Raw genomic sequence first — 14,877 nt, 5'->3', positions numbered from 1 at the left:
ACACACACACACACACACACACACACACACACACACAGTATAAAAAAATATATTTTCATAAAATCTTTAAAAATCATCATCAATAACCAGTGATCTGACTACTATGTTTATTACTAAACAAAGTACATATATATATATATATATAGTAAGTTGTTTCATTAAAATATTTTTGAATTTATGAAAACATTTATAATATTTTATAATCAATACAAAAATATTTATCAAATAAATCAAACACCAATGAAATTAATCAAAAGTTGAGAATCAGACATTAAGAAATTATTATTTACTACAAAAATGGTAGAAAATAAAAACAAAATGTTATCATTATTTTTCAACCAATAATCTGTGATCTGACTACTATGAAAATGACTGAATTGAGTACTTAAAAAGTACTTCTAAAAGTGTTCATTTCAATCACAACCAAACAAATTTTCAACTAAAACCAAACACACAAAAAAACAGAAATAAAAAGCAGTGCCCTTTGGATCATTCGGAAGTGAGGAAGCTACACACCTTTGAGCCGGTCCATCCGAGAGTGGCGAAGGCAAACTGACTGTAGGGACTGACCACCAGATCGACCCGTACAGCTCTCCAGCCGGACGCTTCTGAATGATGCTCACCGGGTCGTTCACTTTCACGTGCTGTACTGACGTCCTCAGCAGAAGCAGTGGAACTCGACTTGCAGCTCACAGCAGATTTCTGAAGCTTAAATATGGAAAAGCATCTCTCAAAGCGATCCATGTTACTAGACGCCCGAGCTGGACCATCCATTTTTTCCAGATAAGAGTTTCTGGTCGTCTTCTGATACAGCAGTAAACCCTGATGAAATAACACATGCTACTTTGTCATTCAACATAAATACTCACTTTAAAATGTCATCAGCAAACAGCCATACTGGGTGGATTTAATCATACAAGTATTCACAGAACTTCACGAGCACCTGCTCCTTCAGCCAGTTTGTGATTTTAGGCATCAGTCCTTCCTCTTTTCCTTCCTCTGGATGTGTTATGAGAAAGTCCACATCGTGACCGACTTCCTTCCCCCTAAAATATATATAGCAAATAAAGATGTATATATATAGTACATTCAACTTTACTCACATATATACAGTATTATCATGTAAAGCAATATATACAGTATAGTAAACCACGAGTGTTTGTTTATATAGTTGCAAAATGTAAATCATATTATTGTACAGCTCTGTTTATAAAGTTGGAAATGTATCCAACTTTATTCGCATACATACAGTATACTAACGATAAGCAATCTATAGCAAATCTCAACTTGTTGATTTTTCATATCATCACAGAATGTAAACTATATTATTGTCCAGCTCTAATCTGCTAAATGCTGCTATAAGACATGAAAATATTAAGATATTAGAAACATTAACATCAGTATTTTCTGTAAAGATACTGTTAATCAATATGTATAGTGAAAAGCACTATACAAATTAATTTGACGACCTAAAATGCACATGAAGACTCCAAACTGCTTTGAAGCTACAGTATTAAGGTAAGATCCGCACATCATTAGAACACAGACCTCCTGAAGCCTCCCATGAGCTGGATCTCTGCTCCGGGCAGCACAGCGTGCACAGCTTTCTCAACGATATCACTGATGACATCAGCCTCCACCTTAGTGACGGGTTTCTGGAGGTCATCGTAATACTGGACTCCTGAGGTCAGAGGTCATATATATATATATATATGCATTAGGCTAACTGAGACTTGTCATAGCACTTGCATATCATTGCTCTTTTGTTGATTTTGATTGCTTCCATTGTCCTCATTTGTAAGTCGCTTTCGCTATAAAAGCGCCTGCTAAATGAATAAAATATATATTCGACATTCATCTTTGGAACACAAATTAAGATATTTTCTATGCATTCCGAGAGCTCTCTGACCCTCCATAGAAAACAAAAATAATGACTTTATTCAACAATTCATCTCCTCGTAACGCATGTACGTGGATACGTTGTTTATGTTCAGATCAAAGCGTGAACAGGATCCGCGTACGGTGCTGCCGACACAGAACAGCATACGTTTACGTATGTGATACTCCCCAAAATGGCGCTATAGGATGACGCGGAGGAGACAAATTGTTGAATAAAGTCGTTATTTTTGTTTTCTTTGCGCACAAAAAGTATTCTCGTAGCTTCGTAAAATTACGATTGAACCCCTGATGTTACATGGATTATTTTAACGATCTCCTTTCTACGTTTCTGAGCCTTGATCGTGTTAGGATCCTTGCTGTCTATGGGAGGGTCAGAGAGCTCTCAGATTCCATTAAAATATCTTAATTTGTGTTCTGAAGATGAACGGAGGTCTTACGGGTTTGGAACGAGGGTGAGTAATTAATGACAGAATTTTCATTTTTGGGTGAACTATCCCTTTAAAAGTTGCTTCATGCAAATATTTTGAAAACATGTACTTTATATTGTAGAATAAAAAAAAAAAAACATGAAAATAATTTAATTAAACTAATTAACCAAATCATTTAAAAGTTAAAAGAAAAAAATTTTTTTTTTACATATATAATGTGGTGAATTGGCAGCAGCTTATCAAAAAAGTATTTTATGTTTTAAATTTATATATTTCTCACTAATGCATTCATATGAATGTAATCTTTACTGTGCTGCTTTTTCTGTATCTGATTTAGAATGAGCAGAAATCTCTGAGAAATATAACGACCCAAAGACAAAAGAACTGATAAAAAAGCTGTTATAGGAGCAACAGCCATGTGGGCAGCGCCCCACCAAAATATTCACCCAAAATGTGTATATACATATATATATATATATATATATATACACACACACACAAAGAAAAAAACAGCAAACAATAAAACAAAAAACAGCAACAATATATATATATATATATATATATACACATACACATATACACGCACACCCGCACGCACACACATACACATATATATACATTCAATCATGAATCAATTATTTTTTTATTTTATTTATGAATGTAATTACAAATAACTAAATAATAATTTTCAACAGTGAAATGCAGTACCTGCTTGCTGTTCACGGTTCAACTGTTGTCCTCTGCGAATCAAATCGTCTGGAGATCGCAAACCCTCTCTAAACCAGCGATCTGCCGTCCGCACACCCACCCCGAAAATACCAGTTAGTGCCTGCAGAAAGGGAAGATATGACCTCATAATCCACACACTAAAGCTGACCAATCAGGCATATCATTTACACTGCCTTCACAATTCTTTCTGCAAAAACAGAATATAGTACGACTATCCAAGGCACATGTGCTGTGGTGATGTGACAATAAAAGTGACTTTGACTTTTGACTACTACCCATCTTTACCTTCATGGCCTGATATTGCTCTGATTGTCTTGTTGACTCTACTTCTCTTGATGATCCATCTTCTAAAATCTCCTAAAAAGGTGAAATAGCCTTATTAACAGATGCATCTAGATAACATGGATTTTTGAGAAGATAAGGGAGCTTGATTATCACCTTTATAACTCTCTGTGAATGGTCACCCAGGCAGGGCAAACACCTCAGATCCTGCATGCTCCTCACGCGCCGGGGAAGCGCCTTCAAGACTGATGCCGCCCGTCTGAACGCCACGCTCCGTCCTTCATTATCATTGTATTCGGCATTCTGAGACAAGATTTCAAGAGCCTCCTGCGGGACAGAGTGCCAAACTGTTCATCAAACTGTTCAGATACATTATTAGAAAAAGACAATAAATAACTCACTGTTAGAAATGAATTGTGGTGTTTTAAAGGCGTTCGTCTTTGACAGGCGTAACTTTTCATCAGCATTGCTGTGGGGTCTCCGTTGGGTTTTGGGTTAACCTGCAACACGTCTAAATACTTAGTTCAACTGTTCTTTTAAAAGTAACGGGTCCATAAATGTGTCCTTGTACCTTTAATATGTGTCTGTCCTGAACTATAACAGGATGTCCTGCCTCCATGCTCTCCGTAAACCACCTGATGTCCAACAAATGGACAGAACTGGAGGCGTCTCGTCCAGTTTGGTTGTCCAGCCAGGCCTGGACTTCATCTCCACTGTTGTTTTCTGACACAACATGTGTGATGGAGGAACTGTAAGAGTAAAACAAACAGGAATAGTCCAAAAGTTTCAAAAATAGTCCATCCCTATAAAAAAGCATATCATAGTAAAGTGCTGATGGTTCGTACCTGTAGGTTTCTTTAATAAGAAATCCTTTGCTCCGTCCTAGTCGTGTAAGAAATGCTCTTCTAGATGTTCCCATCTTCCTCTCCAAGATGAATATAGAAACATGGGGAAATTTACAGGTGTCATCCTGTTGGCTTACAGGTAGAGAGGCTTTCCTGCGTTTTAATGGGATCATAGTCTAGAGCAAACACTAAAAACATCTAACCTTCATCACCCCATCTACCACCACAGAGTAGATCAGATCAGACGCTCTGTGCTTATTTCTGCGCTTCCACCAGACTGAGGGAAAAGGTGTCACAGAAATAAAAACGTAAATAGAACGGCAGTTATCGTGAAACAAGTGCGCACCGCTGGACCGAAAGTTGTCTCTATAGAAAATAATTATTCTGTTTGAGCTATTCACTTGGTGTTTTTAAAATGAAACTAATCTTATGAGTATAATTTTTAAATTAAAAGTTGTCCTGGTCGCTGCTAAAGGGTGCAGTGTTATCACGTGGTATCTGGTACGTTTCTCTGCGCTGGTGAAGATGGACCAATCACAGCCGTTTGTGATTACTGGAAATGAATTCTAAAATCACTTATAGATATTGTTCTGGAAGATTCGAATTAGGATCAAGAATATCGATTAATACATTTGATCGATAATAGCGCTGTAAACAAACGCCTTCAAAAACGTAAAGCAGCTTCACATTTGAATGTGAATCAAACGAGAGCTCAGGTTTTTGGGCCACAGGCGCCACCTCTCGGAAGACAGACCTCATGTCTCGTAGGATTGTATCCAGGGGGATCTATTTTGGGTGATACACATGTTGAGAAAGTTTTGGTGCACCCATAAAGTGTTCCGACTGGGTGCAGACGTCGGTTGCCACAATAACTTAAATCACAGTAACATAATAAAAAATAAAATAATAAATACGAAAGGGCAGTGATCTTCAAATGCATTTACAATACTATGTCATATGCGATTATAAAACAATAACACACAATCACGTGAAAGGGAGGGTGTGAGGATGTGACCTTGCAATAAAACGCACACGGTCGTGTTTGATAAAACTTTTATTTTGTTAATTTGAGAGTAATGTTGTTCATTTGAGGTGTCATGTTTGTTCTATATTTCTCTTTATTCATTTACACTGAATTCTTATTACATACGTGAATAAACGAAAAATATAGGAATATATCATTTTCGTCTGACATATAAATTATAAACTTACATTTGTCGTTTTTAAATTAAATGGCTAAAAAAAATAAGTATTTTGGATTTTTGTTTGTTATCAGAGCGATAAATAATAATTAATAAAACATTTTAAAACAACGAAAAAACTAGAGCACGGGTTTTAAACGGACACAAACTTTGTGTTAAAAAAAAACTCTAAAAGAGCGAATTTTTTTTTTTTTTTTGAATGTTGTTACTTGATTATGAACTGTGACTTGATTGTGAGTGCATCAGCTGTTAGATCAGGTTGCAGTCATATGACACACAGAGCGTCTCACTTCCTCAAACTTTCTCAGTTCATCCCACCGTTTGTGCTGCTGTTCGCCACTCATAACCCTCGTCTGCTTGACACCGTTTCTCAGGCAGACAGGTTGCGGGTTTGGTCTGGTTTTGTCCTCATGGCGAGTTCGCGTGTGGTGTCCACCTGTCTATTTGTCGCGCTTCTCACCTGCACGCTCAGGTGTTCACAATGCGTCAAACTGAGCAACATCATCCTCATTCTCACCGACGACCAGGATGTGGAGATGGGGGGAATGGTAAGTGAACAAAATTAGACTTCAAGTGCTTTTTTTAATTGTCGTGTACCATGACAGTATCACTTCTTCACAAAGTACTGTGGTGTTGTCTTGCTGGTAACAGTGATTTTAGATGGTAATACAATGGCACTGAAATTTATGCACCATAATGTTGACATAGTACTTAAGTGAACTTCCAAAAAAACAATGGTACTACCTTGGTGTATGTACATACAAACATTAGTACTCTGTATATGTATATACTATATTCACCTCAGATTCAAACAGAACAAAATTAGGAAATATTTCGTTGATGAAATCAATTTATTTCTTTAAATTGTGACATTTTATCATGAAAAACAAGCACATTTAATTTCCCAATTCTCATTCTGATACTGCAAAAATTGATAACATTATTTTAAATATGTTTATTTAAATGCAGCAGTATTTATACATCGTAGAATTTTCTGTACTAGGCAATTTTGCATTGATTTTTCTGCATGTGTATATATAAGTTAGTACTCCATTTGTCCATAGAAATTTTGTGTGGTATGTGTGTGTAAAACCTTGCTATTTTAGGATTTTACATTGACATTTTTTCACAAAAATTAAGCACATTTATTAACAGATACATGCACAGATAATGCAAAAATATTACATTTTTAAATATATATTAAAATGCATTATTTAAATGTAAAAGTATACATCGTAGCATTTATTGTCCTAGTGCTGACTGAAATAAAAAAAATGATGTACTTCAGCATCATGCAAATAATGTTGTGATTATAAAACTACTAGGCTAGGTTAAACCAGTCCCATGTTAAAGTCATATTGAAACTGCTGTTGTTTAAAGAATCAAGTCCAGGAACAAGTTATTCGGCTAAAATTAGTGTGTGAAATCATACATCCTGTTGACACTTAGTTACAGATGATGCATCATATCGACACTATAGCCATCTCATAGAATCTTTTTTATTCACAGATGCCTATGAAGAAGACCAAAGCACTGATCGGTGATGCTGGTGTGACTTTCTCCAATGCTGTGAGTGCTTAGTCATGATCCAAAGATTTTTTTTTAATGGATCTGATCAAATATCACAAGTTTCTCTTTTCCTGTTGTGTTTAGTTCACTGCCACCCCTCTGTGCTGTCCCAGTCGCAGCAGCATCCTCACTGGGAAATATCCACACAATCATTTGGTCCGAAATAACTCCATCTCTGGCAACTGCAGCGGCACAGCGTGGCAGAAGGAGGCCGAGCCCTTCGCCTTTCCGGTTTACCTCAATAAGATGCGCTACCAGACCTTCTACGGCGGGAAATACTTGAATCAGGTCAGCTTTTGTCCCGTTTGGTGCTCTATACACTATCACTTGCCTATTTGCATGGTGCTCGTTCTTTGAAATTTGCCTACAATGATATCAGAAGCTCTGCACAACGTGTTTAAATATTTGCAATCTTTCAAGTGTTCCAAGCCAACAACATTCTTACGGGTTTGAGAAGTTTGAAATGCTGCTAATGTTTGTGTTCGTTTTCAGTTATTTCCCTGATTGCCTCAAATTCAAGAAAACTATTTGAGTAAATTAAATAATTTAATAAAATATTTTTAATTTAATTTAATTTTTTATTTATATTACTTAAATATTTAAAATAATATTTTTTTTTTGCATATTTTTGTTAATTATACAATATTTATATTATAATCTTTTTGCATTATAGTAATCTTAAGTTCTTCACTACCACATGTCCAGGTCACATTTTACCCCAAATTTTATAAAAAAGTTTTTGCCTCTTTTTAGCATTAAGTTTTATTTTGTAATGCGACTTTATTGACTTCATGATTATTAAGCTCTTTTAACATCCAAATTATGATTATTCTGAAATAAATACTAAAATACAATAATTTATTTCAGTCAGCAGTAGTACAACCATTGCTATGTAAATACTTTGTAATAATAAAAACAATAAAACTTTTCCATGACATTCTAATTTATTGAGATGCACCTGTGTGTGTGTATATATATATATATATATATATATATATATATATATCTGTATATATATACTGTATACACACACACACACACACACACACACATATATATAACAGTTTAATATAATTAACATATTAAATATAATTTTTGCATTATTTTAAAAATACCACAATGCAAAAAAATCATAAAATAACCTTAATTTCATCAACAAAATATAATTTCTTAATTTTCTAAAACCTAAAAAAAAATTTTTCTTAGAGATGAAATATGACTCTGGCATGTTCTTGACTCGTTTCATGAGATTCTTCCAGTTGCTTTTCCCTCAGCTTACATACATAAATCCCTCTCTGTGTCCTCCTCAGTATGGAAGTAAAGACGCAGGCGGTGTGGGTCATGTGCCTCCTGGCTGGGACCAATGGCATGCACTGGTAAGTCATGAACAGATGCATCATTCCAAGACTCCTTCCCTTTTACATTCAGATCAGCGGGAAAAATGCTGTATGTGCTGCAATATGTTCTATACTTCCCTTATCCGACAGTGTCAGTCACCTATAGACAAGCATTCATGCAGAATGCATGGTTTAGGATGGTCATGTGATGCGGTCTCAACTTGCACTGCAAAAGCAGATCTGGTTTTTAACTATTTAATTTCCCTTTTACTGATGATCTAACAGTCTTTTGGTTTTATTTGTGTCTCCACAGTTGGGAAACTCTAAATATTACAATTACACACTGTCTGTGAATGGAAAAGAGGAAAAACATGGAGACAACTACGAGAAGGACTATCTCACAGATCTGGTTGTAAGTGTTTAATGCTTTAAAGTGTATAGTCAACATTAAAACAGGATCTGTAAGCCATTTTACTTCCATAATGTGATGCACTTCTGGGTTAAACAGGATATTCAATGAGAAATAAAATAGACTTATTTTATTTATATATAAATACATTTTAAATATGTATATATAAACATATTATACATTTATTTTATTATAATTCTTGTTATTTTGTTTATAATTTGGAGACGGGTTTTTAATAGGCAATATGTTCGTGACAAGTTTCAAAGACAATCTTTTTAATTTTAATAAGTTGCCCTGAAAAATTGTTCACAATAAGGAATGTGTATTAGCAAAGTAAATAGAGTTATTTGACTTCAAGTTGGAGCATGTCATGTCACATTAAATCAAACATTAATTTTTAGTGGCATAAACAGTCACTCAATTTATGCAGCTTTTTACTTCCTGCTAAATGTGACAGCCAGTGAATTGCTTCATCACCTGCTAAACTTGTTTTACGTTGGAAATGCATCAGTTAACACAGTGTGGTTACCAAATAATATCGCCATTGGCTGTTTAAGAACAAGATACAAGCTGTTTGCCTCATGACTGACTGAGAAGCCACATAGTTTCATTCTGTGTGCAGTGTGTCATGTGACTTCTGTGGGACGCATGACTGGACTGCTTGATACGGCCTGCAACATTGTTTTGTTGCCTATCTGACACTAAAACCTGGCTGAAATCTTGCTGTCACTGACCGTTGCTCTGTTATTATTTAACTAAGGGCAGGTATCCCGGAAACAGATGAACTCTAGTCCTGGGGCTGTGTGTAGCAGTGTTATTTTAGTATCATTGAGATACTATTATACATTTTTTTTTGGACCATTTTAATTTTTTTAGATGAAATTTTTACATTTTTTATTTATTAATTTACTTTATTGATATTTTTATTTATTACATTTGATATTAGTTTAGTATAAATTAATATATTAATTGATTTAAAAATGTTAAATTTAGATAAAGCTTTTGTGATTGTATTGCCTGTTTTTGTAATTTATTCGTTTTTTTTTTTTTTAATGTCTGTATAGTTTTTATTCATTTTATTTCAGTTTTGTTATTTTAGTATATCAGGTTACATGTAATGAAAATGAGACATGCTTGTTTAGCAACTAATTGAAATAAAAATGAGTTCAAGTTAAGTTCTCTAAGAAAAGGGTCGCTGAAACAGTGCATCTGCAGCATGCATTTGTTTATATTTTTAATAAAAAATATGAATGTCATTGCATTCAATTAAAATATGAACTAAGTGGCATCTGCGGACAACAAAAGAAAAATCTACTTATTTGAGCCATTCTTAGTCTATACGGTATTAAAATGTGATCCAATGTCAAGCTGCATGACATACCAGACAATCCAGTTTGTTTGCATGAAGTTATATCTTACATGAAAACCTGGTGGTTAATATCTGCAATCAAATGTATGTTGATTCTAGTTGAACCGCTCGCTGCATTTCCTGGAGGAGCGGAGCCCCAATCACCCGTTCTTCATGATGTTGTGTCCGCCGTCTCCTCATTCGCCGTGGACGGCCGCCCCTCAGTATCAGCAGTCCTTCAGCGACGTCAAAGCTCCACGAAACGGCAGCTTCAACATGCCTGGAAAGGTTCAGCTTTCAGTTTCATCCGTAATGACATCTGACAGATTATGAGGAAGTACTGCAGCTGTAAACGAGGAGTTTGACAAGATTGGCTTTACACAACATTTTACACTTCAAGACACCAAATCTAATGTAATGTCCAAAAAAAAATAGGATATAAAATAATATTTTAATCATATTTATTGAAATGTTTATTAATAATTTGTATGTAATTTAATATAAATCTGTGGGATTTTATATAAGCATCAGTTTGCATCTCTCAGCAGACATTTTTCTCACAATATCTCAGAACCGATAAAGACCTTTAATTTAACATTTTGCATCTTAAAATATCATTGATGGTGATTATTGTATTTTATTTTTAAAATAGAGCAAAAAACATGTTTTATATTTCATGTTTTGTTAAAATATATTCTTAGATTTACCAGTCAGTGAGTGTTAAGAAATTACAAAGAGAAAAAAAAAAATAAATAAATAAAAAAAAAATATATATATATATATTACATGTTGCTATATATGTTCTTAAATTTTGCCAAAATACCAGCCATTGAGTGTTAATACATGTAAACAATGAATACCATATTAATAATTTAAGTTAATTTGTTTAACAATTGAATTTCATAATATTATGCATTAATTATATGTTTAAAAATCTATAATATTATGCATTAAATACAATTTGATGATGAATGTTATTTTCACCAAAATAGATTTTTCAATATATATTTTATTATTTGTATATATGTTGCCTGTTTAATTTTTTTTTTTGCCTGCATGTTCATATTTCTAAATTATATTTTGATGCAATTAAAGAATTTTCTGACCTCAGCATGACCATAATATGCTGTTTCTTTGATTTTTTAGGACAAACATTGGTTACTACGGCAGCCTGCGAATCCAATGCCAAACAGCTCCGTTGAGTACCTCGACAACGCTTACCGCAGGAGGTACGCAAATATAGATTCATACGACATTCTATCAAATAAATCTTTCGATTGAGATATGTGTATTTACTATCTCTGATAGGTGGCAGACGCTTCTGTCAGTGGACGATATGGTGGAGCAGCTGATTAAGAAACTGGATTCAATAAAGGAGTTGAGCAACACGTACATCTTCTACACGTCTGATCACGGCTATCACACCGGTGCGTCCTCAGTCTCCACAGTTTTATTGACCTGTTGTCATCTGACTTTGACACATAATTTTAAATCCATTTCAGGCCAGTTCTCATTGCCTATTGACAAGAGACAGCTGTACGAGTTTGATATTCGCATCCCTCTTTTAGTTCGGGGTCCAGGAATCAAACCTAAACAAACACTTCAGGTTAGATAAAAGAATTACAGGTTTATTGAACAGTGTGTATAAATATATTATTCTATGTAAAAATTCTGTTTAACTGTCCACTAGTCTCCAGTGCTGAATATAGATCTTTCGATGACTATCCTGGACATCGCAGGAGTAAATCTCTCCACCGTCAACATGGACGGACAGTCTTTCCTGCCACAGATGGTGAGTGTGTCATGATTTTCACTTTCTGTTTCAGTACAGGTGTACTTATATTCTTACTTGTTTATGTATATGTTTTTCTACTGTGAATGTATATGCCATTTCCCCTGGTTTTATGCATTTTTCACTACAATATCTATCTCGATGTAGCATTATATCATACACACTTATTTGAAAACGATCTACAATTTTTTTTTTTGTGAAAGAAATCAATACTTTTATTTATCAAGGATGCATTAAATTGAAGTCACAGTAATGACATTTATAATGTAACCAAAATATCTTTCTACTCGTTGAAAAAATGTATCATGGTTTCCACAAAAATATTAGGCATCTCAACTGTCACTGATATAAGAATAATAAGAAATGTTTCTTGAGCAGCAAATCAGCGTATTCGAATGATTTCTGAAGGATCGTGTGACACTGAAGACTGGAGAAGTGATTCTGAAAATTCAGCTTTGATCACAGAAATCAATTATATTTTAAAATACATTACAATAGAAACCAGTTATTTTAAATTGTAATATTATTACTGTTTTTACAGTATTTCTAATCAAATAAATGCAGCCAAGACCAAACCCTTAATCAGTAGTGTATGTTTCTCACAAAACCTGTCAGGAGCACGTCCACATCATATTTCAAGGCCAAATCGAAAGAGAAAAAAAATATTTTCTATAAAAGAAAAAAATGAAGCATGTTTAGGACCATTAAGATTTTTATCCATGTAACACTCCAAAGAGAAAGGAAAACTTGAAATCGCATCATATGACCCCTTTAAGCACTTTCCCCTCAAATGTCATTACTGGAAAGCAACTATACATACTAATTATAGTCATATTTTCTGCATCTAATGTTTATGCTCATTTTTAAGAAAAATTGTATCCGAGCAATACCAATCTCATAGCTTTTTTTTTGCATTCCATTACTGAGAATAATTAAAGTTCCATGAATGAGAATTCTCACAATGAGGATTGTCTAATAATGTCACAATGAACGAAAGTCTTCTCAGTGTTTAACGTTCTCATGTAGGCACCATCGTTGCGTAACGGCACCGAACGGCCCTTCTTCCTGGTTGAGTACACCGGTGAGGGACATTCCTCTGAAGATCCCAGCTGCCCTAAACTCGGCCCTGGACTAGCTGTAAGTGCTTCAGGAATCACATACTACACTCTTAAAAACAAAGCTTCTTTATTGGTTCCATGAACAACCTTTAAAATCAATGGAACTTTGCTATTGCACAAAAGATCCTTTATAGTGGAAAAAAATGTTCTTCACACTATTGTTCTTTGTAGAAGCAAAAATGGTTCTTTTATGGCATGATGCATTTTCCCATCAACCTCTCCTGATTTCTTTTAATACCAAGTGACGTTTTCTCTTTCTTCTAGGAGTGCTTCCCAGACTGCGTATGCGAAGACGCCTTCAACAACACGTACGCCTGCGTCAGAGCTCTGAAGGATGCAAACCTGCAGTACTGCGAGTTCGCAGACAACGAGGTGAGCACATGTCAGAACAGGTGGGCCGTTGTGGACCCAACTTTAAGCTGAATTTCCCCTGTGATCTCCTGCAGTCGTTTGTAGAGGTGTACAACCTGACGTCAGATCCCCATCAGCTGGAGAACATCGTGAAGAAGGTCGATCCTACGCTTCTGCAGATCATGAACCAAAGGCTGATCAAGCTGCAGTCCTGCACGGGTGACAGCTGTCGAAACATCAAATAAAACTGCGGCAGAGGGAGGGCCGGACCCCAGCCCTGCTCTGAAAGCCCATCTCTAGCAGCGTTGCCAAGTTGGGTAATGTGAAGTCGTATTTCACAAATCTCTCCTGAGACAGTTCATGTCCTGTCAGTATTTACTCAACCCTTACTTTCTTCTTTTTACCATACAATTTGCATTTGGTGCAAGAAAGAAAGTCATACGGGTTCGGATGAGTAAATATTTACAGAAATGAACTCTCCCTTTAATTCTGATCTGGGAAGTCACATGCACTTCCCTCCTTTAAAGGGTTAGTTCACCCAAAAATGAAAATTCTGTCATTAATTACTCACCCTCATGTTGTTCCAAACCCGCAAGACCTTCGTTCATCTTCGGAACACAAATTAAGATATTTTTTATGAAATATTCCTCCCATAGACAGCAAGGTAACTACCACGTTCAAGGTCCAGAAAAGTACCAAGATGATCGACAAAGTAGTCCGTGTGACATCAGTGGTTCAACTGTAAAGTTACAAAGCTACGAGAATACTTTTTTACACAAAGAAAACAAAAATAACGACTTTATTCCACATTTTCGTCTCTACTGTGTCACTTTGGACGCACGTTCACGACAGTATCATGACACGAGCGTGTGCCACTTTGATCCAAAGGTAGAGACGAAAATGTGGAATAAAGTCGTTATTTTTGTTTTCTTTGCGCAAAAAAAGTATTCTCGTAGCTTCGTAACTTTAGTTGAAACACTGATGTCACACAGACTACTTTGTCGATCATCTTGGAACTTTTCTGGACCTTGAACGTGGTAGTTACCTTGCTGTCTATGGGAGGGTCAGAGATTCCTCATATTTCATCAAAAATATCTTAAATTGTGTTCCGAAGATGAACGAAGGTCTTGCGGGTTTGGAACAACACGAGGGTGAGTAATTAATGACAGAATTTTCATTTTTGGGTGAACTATCCCTTTAAATGGGAATGTATCTACAATGTGATTCTAGTTCAAATGCTGTCATACAGCTACATGAACACAGTTTCTAAGGGCTTGAACCAGTTCAACTGGAGGATTACTCGTCGTCAGCCTTGGCTTACTTCCTACTGCAATTTTGTTTTTTTTCTTTTTTTTTCAGCATTTGTTTGGTTAAATATACTACCATCAAAACATTCATCTTTTGCATTTTAAGAGGTTTTTTTTTCTGTTTGACCTTTATGCATGGTTGTTTTATTTTGATTTATTGATACTGTGAATTAAACCTTATATGTATCCATAATTGAAAACGCTCATGTGCCACAGTGGAAATCCTGTTCTGATGTTGTTATTTTAAAATGATAAAGGGAA

At 35.2% G+C, this 14,877-nt stretch overlaps 2 protein-coding genes across 2 annotated transcripts in view; one reads left to right on the top strand and one right to left on the bottom strand.

Annotated features, from left to right (window-relative positions):
* Window positions 1-4,583, bottom strand: part of polm (polymerase (DNA directed), mu) — a 6,783-nt gene extending 2,200 nt beyond the window's left edge. The window contains exons 1-9 of the mRNA XM_016447457.1: window positions 4,184-4,583; window positions 3,910-4,087; window positions 3,740-3,838; window positions 3,495-3,665; window positions 3,342-3,413; window positions 3,036-3,156; window positions 1,549-1,681; window positions 944-1,046; window positions 517-822 (exon numbers count right to left, since the gene is read on the bottom strand). Coding sequence (XP_016302943.1) covers window positions 517-822; window positions 944-1,046; window positions 1,549-1,681; window positions 3,036-3,156; window positions 3,342-3,413; window positions 3,495-3,665; window positions 3,740-3,838; window positions 3,910-4,087; window positions 4,184-4,356 — 1,356 coding nt within the window. The 5' untranslated portion in view covers window positions 4,357-4,583. The remainder of the gene's footprint in view (window positions 1-516; window positions 823-943; window positions 1,047-1,548; window positions 1,682-3,035; window positions 3,157-3,341; window positions 3,414-3,494; window positions 3,666-3,739; window positions 3,839-3,909; window positions 4,088-4,183) is intronic.
* A 1,039-nt stretch (window positions 4,584-5,622) lies between these two features.
* Window positions 5,623-13,890, top strand: LOC107657752 (N-acetylglucosamine-6-sulfatase-like). The gene is made up of 13 exons (XM_016446015.1): window positions 5,623-5,933; window positions 6,895-6,954; window positions 7,039-7,242; window positions 8,265-8,330; window positions 8,605-8,703; window positions 10,169-10,336; window positions 11,195-11,277; window positions 11,357-11,475; window positions 11,551-11,654; window positions 11,739-11,840; window positions 12,867-12,977; window positions 13,223-13,330; window positions 13,405-13,890. The coding sequence occupies exons 1-13, from the start codon at window positions 5,655-5,657 to the stop codon at window positions 13,552-13,554; spliced, it is 1,653 nt and encodes a 550-aa protein (XP_016301501.1). The 5' UTR covers window positions 5,623-5,654; the 3' UTR covers window positions 13,555-13,890.
* The last annotated feature ends 987 nt before the right edge of the window (window positions 13,891-14,877 follow it).

This window comes from Sinocyclocheilus anshuiensis, unplaced genomic scaffold, assembly GCF_001515605.1.
Source record: "Sinocyclocheilus anshuiensis isolate Anshui unplaced genomic scaffold, SAMN03320099.WGS_v1.1 scaffold269, whole genome shotgun sequence".
Taxonomy (NCBI): Eukaryota; Metazoa; Chordata; class Actinopteri; order Cypriniformes; family Cyprinidae; genus Sinocyclocheilus; species Sinocyclocheilus anshuiensis.
Note: the sequence above shows the minus strand (reverse complement) of the source record. Positions and strands in the feature narration are given on the sequence as shown.